This window comes from Pogona vitticeps, chromosome 1, assembly GCF_051106095.1.
Source record: "Pogona vitticeps strain Pit_001003342236 chromosome 1, PviZW2.1, whole genome shotgun sequence".
NCBI lineage: Eukaryota > Metazoa > Chordata > Lepidosauria > Squamata > Agamidae > Pogona > Pogona vitticeps.
In genome coordinates this window covers 202,740,090-202,752,364 of record NC_135783.1, presented here as the reverse complement: position 1 = coordinate 202,752,364, position 12,275 = coordinate 202,740,090, and the positions used below count along the sequence as shown (strand labels likewise).

Here is a 12,275-nt window from a genome sequence, read left to right as displayed (position 1 = left end):
TGTGTGGTACTTATTCCTGAAGGCTTCAGGATTAAGACAGCTCCTGTATTTCCGTTAACATTTAATGCTCATGATAATTTAATGTGACCAAAATTCATGTGTTAATGTTTGCCTATTACCAATATGTTGAGGTTTTGACATTTCACAAATTGTGTTTAAATAATCTCACCGATACACACTTCCTTTGCAATGATAATATTTAAATGAATGGTCAGACATATAATCGTCCATTAGCTAGATTTTCTAAGTTGATACAATCATAAGCAAATAGAATTACAACATATGATTGTTTCATAGTCATTCTATTACAGTTACCTCTCCACTTGACTTGTTATTCAGCTGTTGAATAACTTAAAGCCAAATTGAATTTGTCCTTATAAATTTTCTTAAACACTTATTCAGTAGGTTTCTAAAATGAGTTTCTACTATTTATTAATGGTAATCTCTAAAAATCTCAGAAACGTTTGTCCAAATCTGTAAGAGAAGTGAATCCTACAGGTTATGAACACAGGTCAAGGGCTGTTCATTAATGAACAACTTGCAGAACACTCCCATGTTTTAAACGGAATTGTAGCTATAGGTTTTCAGTGCTCAAAGGCCATCGAATCTACAGAGAATCTTCTATTTTGACCTGGGAATGGCTCTCTCTTTTGATTTCAGTATGCTTTAAACTAGGATTCATATTATTATCACCATTTATCCCATTTTCTACCCATATCTAACAGTGTCTTGTACACTGAATAAAAGGTTAACCATTAAATAACATTAAAATGCAAATATTAAAATACAAATATATTAAATAAAATGTTTAAAATTGGAAGCTCTCAGACAGAGAGAAATTAAAGGATAAGAAGTCAGATTGAGAATTATTTTCAAGTTTGTGTTTGCTTTGTCTGATTAACAAGATTTTGTAGACCAGGGGTTGTGTTAATTTGTTAGATCTAGAAAATGGGAGATTACTAACAGAGTGATTATATGACTACTTCAAATACGTTCGGTGTAAACTGAAGATGAGAGCTTTGTGCTTCATATGAAGCATAGCACCAGAGGTGTTGCTGTGTTCCATCTCTCTCACACACACACCCCAAAGCCGTCTGGTCCACTTACAGGCTCCTCATGCTGCTGGGGTCCTTCTTTGGCAGTGGCGCTCCAGTCCAAGCAGGAACCCAGCCAGCCAGCCACTTATTGGTTGTGCAAGGAGACTCCATGTCCCACCTCCTTACCAAAGTGGTTGGCTGCCTGAGGAAGTGGGGAAGAGCTGGCTGGGCTCCTGAATGGATTGGAGCGCCACTGTCAAAAAAGGATCCCAGCACATGCGGAGCTTGTAAGTGGACCAGGAGGCCTGGGCAGAGGCAATTAAACTTGGCAGCACCTGTGTTGCCATGTTTGTGCTTCGTACAAAGCACAAAACTCCAACCTCTAGTTTTTACACTTCAGGTTTCAAAGTATGTATACTTTTGCTAGTGTATACATTTTAATTTTTGATATAGACAGTGTATTAGCTACAAGTAAATACTGGGGCTTTAAAAAAAAGAAAATTGACAAGAATATGAAATCCAGTTGCTCAAAAAGAAAAAAAATCTAAAATCTTGTATTTTCTTCTTTTAGCTGAAGATCCATCTGAAAACTATGTGAAGCTACGAGATTTTGTATTAGTGAAATTATGTCAAGATTTACCTTGCTTTTCTCCAGAGAAGCTCAGACAGGGTTTCAATCAAGATATGGTAACAGAAGCTCAACAAAAGCTGAAAGTAAATAAGGTACATGATAATAAACTGTCACATTGATGTGAACACCACAAAGGTTGTGCCAACACTGTCCCTTCACAAGTATGAGAACTTAATTCAGTTTTTTGGAGAGTGTTTGATCTAATGGAGGGATTTGCCAGTGGAAAGTGGTCATTTTTTATTGAACGGTCCTTCTGCAACCTCCTGAAATTCCACAAGTGAGAGATGGGAGATTGCAGGGGTGGGGGAGAACGTACCAAATGAAATTAGCTGTCTCCTCTCCTCTGTATTCTTTCCATAGTGTAGTTCTCTACCAGATCAAAAGGTCCTTCTGTTTACAAAGCTTTGTCTAGGGTTCAAAATTATTGTTAAATATAACAAACTTCCTGGCTTCCCAGAGACCATTGGGCTCAAAGTAACTTTTTTACAAGTCCATAAAGTGGTGGAGGGTTCAGTAATGCCTTTGATGAATTTAGGGCACTCATTTTCTTGGTGAAAAGCTCCAGAAGACATAAATATTTCAATAGTATATATTGCTAAAGTTGCAAAATGCCTTAGATAGGAAAAGGAAGGATAGTTCATGCTCTGAGTATTTATATTTCACCTTCTGAACATCTCATTATATGCCTCAAAAGGAAAATAAGGCCATCTTGGAACTAATCTGGTAAAAGCGTTATTGCCATGTGCCATCAAGTCATTTCCACCTTACCCTCATGAATTAGTGACTTCCATAAGAGGCAGTTATTAACAGACCTGCTTAGATTTTACAAACTCAAGACTCTGGTCCCTTTATTAAGTCAATCCATTTCATATTCAGTCTTCCTGTTTTCCTGCTGCCTTCAGCTTTTCCCAGCATTACTATCTTTTTCAGTGAGTCTTCTCATGATATATCCAAAGGACAACAATCTGAAGTTAAGTAATTTTTGCTTCTGGAGAATGTTTAAGGTTGATTTACTCTCACATCTACTTAGAGGACAAAAACCATTTGCTAAAACAGGATCAGGGTGGCTGCAAATAATAATTGCAAGACAACTAGAAGTCTGTGCAAAAATGAAGCAAGTGCTTTCATTGTTTTGGATACTGCTGAGTCCTAAATGACTTGATGGCACATAGCAAGAATGATTTAACCAGATTATTTTCTATTGCTACTTCCAAACTATGGAACTCTCTCCCATGGAAAGCCAGGCTAGCCCTGTTCAACAACAGGCAAAGACCTTTCTTCCCTTCACAGTAGTGGATTTTACTCCACAGCAGATCAGCATTTGAAAAGATGATTTCTTACACAATCAGCTGATGTTACATTGGAGTAACTATATATTTCCTTCATTATTAAATTAGAGAGTCTCTGTGAGCTGGCCTGTTAATGATTGCCTGTTCTAGAGGTCACTCATTCATTGGGTCACCATAAGTTGGAATATCAGGCAAAAGCCAAAGGAAAATAATAGTAAGAATGAATGAATGAATGAATGAATGAATGAATGAATGAATGAATGAATGAATGAATGAATGAATGAAGAGAGACAAAAACCCATGGCACCTTAAAGACTGTTGTATTTTAATGTGAGCTTTCATCGACCAGTCCACTTCTTCAGATGTATTGAGTGGAATACAGTAAAATATAGAATTCACAACTAAAACATTCATGCTGGGTTTTAGTCAGTAATGTATGTTGTATCTCACACATGCAATCATTTTTTACCTGTATTTGGTGTCCAGTTCTTTTGAAGTCTGGTTTGTAAACATTCCCACAAGAGAAAGAAAACAGAACACAAGGCAAGAGCAAAAAAAGGAGGAGGGGAGTTTGTGATGCTATAAAAACCAACTGTAAGCAGTAACATGATTAAAGGGGACAGCAGAGGAAGAGTGTGTGTTAATATAGAGAACATTAACAGTTTTTACCTTTGAGTCTTGTACCAGATGGGTTTGGTAGTTGTGAAGGAAAATAACAGTAGAAGTATTATATTTGGTAACGAGTTAAGAAACCCTGCCTTGTATTCAGTCTTCTTATATGGGTGTCCATCACGCATATAAATTTTATCTCAGTGTTTCCCTTTGTATTCTTGTTCTGTAGCGTTTCTTTTTGAGAATGGCAACTTTCATATCCTGTGAAGAGTGTCCTTGTAGATTGAAATGGTTGGAGACAGGTTTTGATGCATTATGGTTTTTGATGTCTGATTCATGTCCATTGATTCTTGTCCAGTTTGTCCTTTGTAGAGTGCAGAGGGGCACTGTTGGCAAAAGATGACATAGATCACATTAGCTGAGGAACAAGTAAAGGTGCCCTTGATATTGTAACATTATGAGGCCCTGCAATTGTGTTGCTAGAATAGATGTGGAGGCAAATTTGGCATCTGAGTCTGTGGCAGGGTTTAGTCGCCATGTCTGTGTTAGTGTTGTGTGGTCCATTGTGTGTTAGTAGTTGCTTGAGATTGGGTCGAGGGTTGTCTATAAGCAAGTACAGGTTTGCCACCAAAGATTTGGAAGAGTGAAGCATCCCTTGTACGGGATGGGCTGGAGATCACTTAAGATGTGTGTGACTTGATGGCCGATAGCTTAATTTATAAGCTCACCTTTGTTTCATAGCAACATACAAGACGGGTTTATGAAATTCTCCGGCTGCGCGCAACCGACATGGGTAACCCAGAACAATCCAGAAATTACAGATTGGATGTAAAAAGAAGACTGATGGGCCCATATAAGGTATCTTTTTACTCTCATGTATATTCCATATTTTTCTGAGTATAAGATGCTACTTTTTCCTAAAATCATTACACTAAAAATTGAGGGACATCTTTTACACGGAAGTAAGCTGAGATAGCTGAGGAAAGAACCAAAACGGCCCATACTTTGCTTCTGTAAACAGGCTTCCTTCAGTCACGAGGCTTAGCTTCCTACAGTCAGGAGACTTAGCTTCCTCCAATCACGAGCCTTATGGAACTGACCTCAGCTGATGCTGAACAAACCAATTGGAACGCACCTCAGAGGTGGAGCTTGTAGGCAGTGCTCAGATTCAACAGGGACTCAAAATGTCAGAGTGTTCTGAGCTCAGAGGCTGAAAACTCAACGCTAAGTTTTCTTAATTTAGGAGTTAGAAAAGTGGGAGGGGTTCTTATAAATGGGGCCATGTTATAAATGGAAAAATACAGTAATAAAGCTGTTTCATTTATGTGTCATAAATGAATAATTATATTTCCTCCATTGTTTTGTTTATGCATTTACTTTAGCAGGTCTGTTAAAATGACAGGCGGGTGATATTACAAGAGCTAATGAACAAGAATTCAAGGAGACTACTTTGAGACTTCATAATTCTAATAGTGTGAAAATTCTAAGAACTAGGACCTGATTTCTTAGTCCAGGGCACTCTAGATGTTTTGGACTCCAACTCTCACAGTCATTCATCATTGGCAATACAAGCTGAGGGTTCTGGGAGTTGGAGTCCATAACATCAAGAGTGTGAAACGCTTGCTATCCATCTGTTAAACAAATACATGGTGTTTCTTTATCTTGTGGTTGTTGTGGGTTTTCCGGGCTGTTTGGCGGTGTTCTTAAGGTTTTTCTTCCTAATGTTTCACCAGTCTCTGTGGCCGGCATCTTCAGAGGACAGGAAGATGCCGGCCACAGAGACTGGCGAAACATTAGGAAGAAAAACCTTAAGAACACAATCAAACAGCCCAAAAAAACCCACAACAGCCATTGGATCCCGGCTGTGAAAGCCTTCGAGAATACATTTCTTTATCTTCTTTTCTCCCCCCAGAGCTTATGTAGACACCAGGTCTGTAAAAAGTATGGCTGTAAACATGATTACTAAAATGAATAAGTTGGACAGAGGAGAAAAGGATATTCTATGTTGTGCTTTAGAGGAAATCCAGTTACTGTTTAGAGAGTCAGGAGTGAATATGCAAACCACTTACGCTGTTGCCCAAAGATCTTTGCAGCTGCCTTTTGCTGGCAGCAGTTCCTTCCAGGCTTCATGGTATGCTACTTTCAGTAGAGTTCCAGGCATAAAGAGTAGGCATGTGGATTGGTGAGTTGTGTTTTTTTACTTCAAACCCGAGAATTCTCCATTCTGGTGTTTCCATCTCCTGGACAGATTGCTAAATTATGCTCATCTGGAGGAAGGCTGGGCTGGAAGATCTTATAGCGCAGAACAGGCTGAGCTTGGGCCTAGTTTCCTGTTGGAAAATGAAACTGCCACTGGTGCTTTCTGGAAATGCTGGGGCAACTTCTTCTAACAGGCAACTAGGCCAGAACTTGGCCTGTTTGAAGCCACAAAATCTTCTGGGCCAGTCTTTCTCCAATGGAGGTATACTGTATGTCTAGCAGCTGGAATGCCCAGAATGCAGGATTTTGGGATCTCTCCCCCCCCAAAAAAAAAGCAAGGAAAACAATCCCACATTCCTAATTGCAAGTTGTTGGTTGGAAAGCTGCAATGCTTTTGGACTTTGGCTACAAAGTGTGCAAATCTGTATTCCAGAAAAATATTATAAGGAATATTTGGTATAGAGAATGAAGGATCTCCTTACATTATAATGTTGTAAGTTTGCTTATTTACTTGCTAGGTTGGCTCTTTGTATTTTATTTTATAATTTGTAAACTGCTTTGAATAGGACTTGTTTTGGAGGTAAATTTGGACGACGACGACGACGACGACAACAACAACAACAACAACAACAACAACAACTACTACTACTACTACTACTACTACTACTACTACTACTACTACTACTACTAATAATAATAATAATAATAATAATAATAATAATAATAATAATAATAATAATAATAATAATGCTTTTTGTAACTAAATTAGTAGGCTTGAGAATACTGTTATGTTTTACTGAACATGGAAATAAAATATTGTCCAGAGTTTTGGGGTTCAGTTTCACCAGTATGCAGATGACGCCCAACTCTACCTCTCCTTGCCATCTAAATCTGAAGAAGTTGTTTCAGTGTCTGATATCAGTAACGGACTGGATGAGAGTGAATAAATTGAACCTTAACTCTAGACAAGACAGAAGTGCTCCTGGTCAGTCAAAAGGCAGAGCAAGGAACAGGGATGCAGCCTGTGTTAGACGTGGTTACTCTCCCTCTGAAAACCCAGGTGTGCAGTCTGTGGGTAGACAGACTGAATTCGTCTCCGAGTCTGGATGTCTAGGTTTGGGATGTGGTCCAGAGTGTGTTTGTGCAGCTAAAACTAGTGCACCAACTGCACCCGTTCCTGGAGAGGTCTGATCTGGCTATGGTGTCTTAGTTATATCCCAGGTGGACGACTGTAATGTGCTCTATGTGGGTCTGCCTATGGAAAGTGTCAGGAAATGTCAGTGGGTCCAAAATGTAGCAGCCAGATTGCTGACTACAGCTGGTTACAAAGATCACATCCCACCCTCCCACCCCCATTACAGCAGCTCTACTAGCTTGGGTCCAAGCTATTTCAAAGACCGTGTCTCCCATTATGACCCTGCTCAGGTGCTAAGATCAGCAGGAGAAGCCTTTCTCTTGGATCCACCGCCTGCACAGGCGTGTCTGCTGGGGAGCCAGGAGAGGACCTTCCCTGTCGAACTCCCTCCCACAGGAGGCCGGACTGCCCTCTTCTTTGCTGTCCTTCAGCAAGCAGGCAAAGACTTTTCTCTTCATGCAGTATTTCCCGCAGTGACTGGCTACCTGACTGGGGTTTTTAAATTTATTGTTAGGCATTACTGCTTTGAATGTGTTTTTAGTATTGCTTTTGTTTACCATTCTCAGAGTGATATCTGTTCCTTTTAAATATTTGTATACTTACTGTTTTTGGCATTGAATATTGTATTTTAATGACGTAAGCAGCCTTGAGTACTTTTTAAGGACTCCTTTTTAAAGGAGAAAGGTGAAGTAAAATATTTTAAATAAACGAACAATTATGTAAAAGTCTCCTGGAAGAGACATGGGATTTTAGTCATTCCTGTTTTATGTTGGATTGTGTTAATATGTGTGTAAAAACAATTCCACAGTGAAAGAAAGAAAATCAAGATCTATGCTGGGGTATATAATCTTCAGACATCTGGAAGCTGTATATGCTAGGCCTTGAACTGTGGAAGGCTGCACCTGTTCCCACAACCCTACATTCTTACAAAAATGGGGGATAGTGGGTACTGAAAAAGCTCCCAAATGCCTTCTAATGGCCAGAAAATGCTGGGATGGAAGGTCACCCTCAGGACATGGCAAAATTGTCCCCACACTCCATAAGGCAAGGGGACTTTCAGAGCCAACATATTTTCCCCTAAAATTGGGGGAGGGAGCTGGTTGAACACACGTTGTCCACCCCTCATAAATACTGTGGACTTGATTAAATGTACCACAGGGAATGTGGAATGGAAATAATCAGCAATTGTGTAACATTTTCGGAAAGTCTACATTCCAATGAATAAGGAAATACAGCAAGATTTTAATGAAGTATCTGTTCATGAGACTTAACAGATTTGGGAGTTATGCTGCTGTTTGTTTGCTTTTAAAGAATAGTAGTGAGTTCTAATAATGCTATAATGTTAATGAACTTCCTTTTTTGTTCCTTTTCAGAAAAAGCAGAGAGAGATCGCTAAGATGAGGAGATGTTTGAGACCAGAAGAGCTGACCAACCAGTTGAACCAAATAGACCTAAATTTACAACACAAACAATTAGAAGAGACCTTCCAGCAGCTTGTTTCAGATTATCGAAGGGTCTTAGAGCGGCTTGCTCAAGCCTGATGATTCTCACTAGGGAACGTGCAGATTACTGTACATTGTGTTGTGAAAGAAATCCACGATCACTGCTTCACTTCAGAATCTCATGCAATACTTTAATCACTTTCAAGATGACTGTGGTTTTTTGTGCATTTTGAATATTTTCTATTTTTGTGTTGTAGATTTTAAGAAAAAAACTCTGCTTAGATTTTGAAGCACTTTGCTGAAATAAAGTAGATTGACATGCATTAATAGTAATATGTCTGGATTTTTTATAGTTTTTGGAAAACTGTTTGGGATCACTGCCCCCATCCCTCACCTCTCTCGTTGCTAGTGAGACCTGGCATGGTCAACTGGAAGTGGTGACACTCAGCATTGATGTCAATCCCTGTGTGTACAGTTCCTAGCAGGAAGAGACAAATATAAAGGAGGCGATGGAAATGGGGAAAGAGCATCTCAAAGGATAGTTTTGGGGAAACGATTACCCAGTAAGATTACCCAAAGGTGAGAAGTTCATGAGGATGCTTATAAGCAAGGGTTCTTAAAGAAGAGGATACAAAAGTGGGGTCCTGGGTTAGTCTATGGAAAAAGGGCATCTTGGCCATCTTTAAGTGATTTTTTAATCTTCATACAAGGTGAAGCAAGGCAAATAGAACAGAATTCACTTCTTCCCTCGCCCACAGTGACATGGTTCAAAGACCAAGAATTCTACTGGAGAATAGGTTTTCCCACCACAAAAATACAAAGAGGAGACTGTCAAAAGAGTTGTCCAAGGGGAGGAGCCTAACACTGTCAGCCCTTGCTGTACTCTCCTAATAGGGATGTGCCATTCTTTTGAATGCCTCAAATTTTCCAAGAGTTCCCCAGAGATAATTCTAGGGGTTCCAGCCTACAGACACACACCTATAGATACCTTTGCTCACCTGTAGAAGGGGCTGTCATGGAAGCTCCATGCCTGTCTTAGATCTGTACTTCCTGTTGTGAATGTATAAAAATGGAAGCTTCTGGGAGTTGTAGTCCCACTGCCTTTTAGACTCTATACAGGATGCCTCCTGAAGCACCATGGGAGCTTCCTTTCTTGTACATTTACAATAGAAAGTAGACTGGACCTAGGCCATGCATCCTCCAAGATAAGGCCTTGATCCAGGTGAGTGAAATATAAAAACCAGAATGGCACATCCCTGGTGCCCAAATCATAAACATAATTTAACTTGGAAAATAATATTGAATGTTGCATCAGAATTCAGTAAAAGCAGTTATTTAAATCATAGGGACGTGGTGGCACTGTGGGTTAAACCGCAGAAGCCTCTGTACTGCAAGGTTGGAAGACCAGCAGTCAGAAGATCGAATCCATACAACGGTGTGGGCTCCCGTCACTTGTCCCAGCTCCTGCCAACCTAGCAGTTTGAAAGCATGTAAATGCGAGTAGATAAATAGGTACCACCTCGGTGGGAAGGTAATGGCGTTCCATGTCTAGTCGCGCTGGCCACGTGACCATGGAAACTCGACAAACGCTGGCTCTATGGCTTGGAGACGGGGATGAGCACCACATCCTAGAGTCGGACATGACTGGACTAAATGTCAAGGGAAACCTTTACCTTTACCTAAGTTCTTTAAATCAGACTGAGGGTCACCTATTCTGCATTGAAGGGGGGCATCTTATGAAAAGGGATGTCCTGCTTCAACAGTGCTTGAAATGTTTAGGTTGTCCGCTAAGATTATGCACCAGAATGCTAAAGCACAATTACACAGATGTCATTGTACATAGAAAATAAAATTTCAAATATAATCTTGCAGAGCTGGAACCCTAGATCTTTACAGTCCCATTCAGTATGCATAGGGTACTGTGCCTGAGCACAATCTTGGCTGTTTCTTGTGAAAACTAGTTTTTACCAATATATGAACATAGAAATTGATAACTTTGAAGCTGTATTTACTTCTTAGATCATCCAGTATTTTTTTTTTTTTTTTACAAAAAACAGGGAGGGAATCTGTAGGACAGCTGAACACAAGTAGGGCTATGAACTGCTATAGCTGCTGTATATTTTCTTCTTATAGGGACAAGGGGAAATGATAATGTCATTTATGTGCCTCAGACAAGAACACAATCTAAGGTTGCTCTGCAGTGGGAGCAGATCAGGGCAAACAAGGCCTGGTACAGTGGAAAAAGTAAGATACATTTGCCACCTGTGTTCCTAAATATTTTATAATGAATTAGATGTCTAATTTTTGTAATATGACTGCTTTAAAATTAAAAAAAAATCCTAATTATTTTCCTGAGGCAACATACTATCTTAAGTATGTTCCACTACATGCTGAATATCAGGGAAAACTTCCTAGCTTTGACTCGAATCATATTACTGGTACTTATGTAAGTCAGTGTAAGTTAAACAGTGCAAACTGCCTCTAGTTAAAGAGTTGTATTCCCCACTGCACTCTAGGCAGGGCACATAAGGAATGTAATTATCAGTTCTGTAACTAGCAGCAATTCACTGCTGCAATTTATGCCATCTGACTTAAACCAATGTATACAATAGGATTCCAGCTATTTACTATGTCTTGTCCTACAATTTCTTCACACATCTCTTTTAAGTGGGCCGTGACCTCTTTGAAAGCAATACAACCTAGACTAGCCACATTTCCTCTTAAATCAATGTGTGACAACTGACTAAGTTTACAAAACGGTAAAGCAGAGATACTCTGAACATGCTGAGAGGAATCACTGGCGCAAAAAAAATGTATCTGTGAAGATTCTTGGTCATCCAGGTGAGGTTATCTGGAAGTTGAGTCATGACAACTGGACTTGTTTCTTTTAACCTTTTTAGGCTGAAATGTTTCAACGTAATAAGAGAGAAGTCCAGTTGCCATAACACAGCTTCCAGATACATTGGCACAAAAGATTAAGTTTAAAACAGAGTCGACAATACATTTTGGTAGTTTGGGCTCAGATTAATTTTAGGAAGTGTCTGCTTTTTCTGTTATTAAAAAACACAAAAGGGTCATCATAATCTGGAATCAATTTAACAGCATGTAATTATACTTAACATATTGGGGGCAGGATCTGTGGGGCAGATGGGAGGATAGTATCCCTTGGTGAAAACAAGGTGCTCCACTGTGTTACTCTCAGAGGACTATTCAGCTAGCTTGCATTGTGCCTTTGAAGATCTTTGAGAACGAATCCTCCTTTCATATTTAGTCTCCAAAGAGAACAGCTTACCGGATTGTTATCACAGATGACCAGCGAACATAACCAACAGTAAAGGGTGATCAGCGGTGGACAAGGCAGACAGATTGGTTGGCAACTGGTACACCCACCCTCCCAAAGGCTGTTTAGCTTTTGCACTGCTTTTAAAACGGGTCTTCTGGCCTGATCATTTGAATCTGTTTTTAACTGAAACTTCTTTCAAATGAAAAAGCAATCCTGGTTTGTAGTTGACAAATTTTAATAACTGCTTCTATGAGGGGCATTTCTACCTAGAAAAGCATGTACAAATCCCTAAAGTAAGATAAACGTGGCGAACTCCTGGGGAAGTTGTGGAGGGCTCTATGGCGTTCCCGCGGAGGCGGCGGACACGAAAAGCAGCTCACGACCCATGTCACGGAACAGCAAGGAGCAGCCCTTCTGGGCCATTTCCACACCCCACACCCGCTGTAGCTGCTTCTCCCCGTTTTTGGTACGCGCATCTTGGCTCGGAAACAAGAGGGCCAGACTTTGTACTCCTTTAAATACACACACACACACTCGATCCGTCTTTATACGAGTATTACACATCCCTCCGCTCTGCGAAGCCAGACACACTGGACCCAAGAAATGATGCGGGCCGCGCCAACCCAGCCCAGCCCCGATGCTTCCCT

The 12,275-nt window shown here is 40.1% G+C and overlaps 1 protein-coding gene across 1 annotated transcript in view; it reads left to right on the top strand.

Annotated features, from left to right (window-relative positions):
• The window catches only part of HAT1 (histone acetyltransferase 1), a 33,015-nt gene extending 24,347 nt beyond the window's left edge, over positions 1-8,668 (top strand). The window contains exons 9-11 of the mRNA XM_020806692.3: positions 1,609-1,760; positions 4,311-4,427; positions 8,277-8,668. Of these exons, the coding sequence (XP_020662351.3) occupies positions 1,609-1,760; positions 4,311-4,427; positions 8,277-8,444 (437 nt within the window). The 3' untranslated portion in view covers positions 8,445-8,668. The remainder of the gene's footprint in view (positions 1-1,608; positions 1,761-4,310; positions 4,428-8,276) is intronic.
• Positions 8,669-12,275: the final 3,607 nt, after the last annotated feature.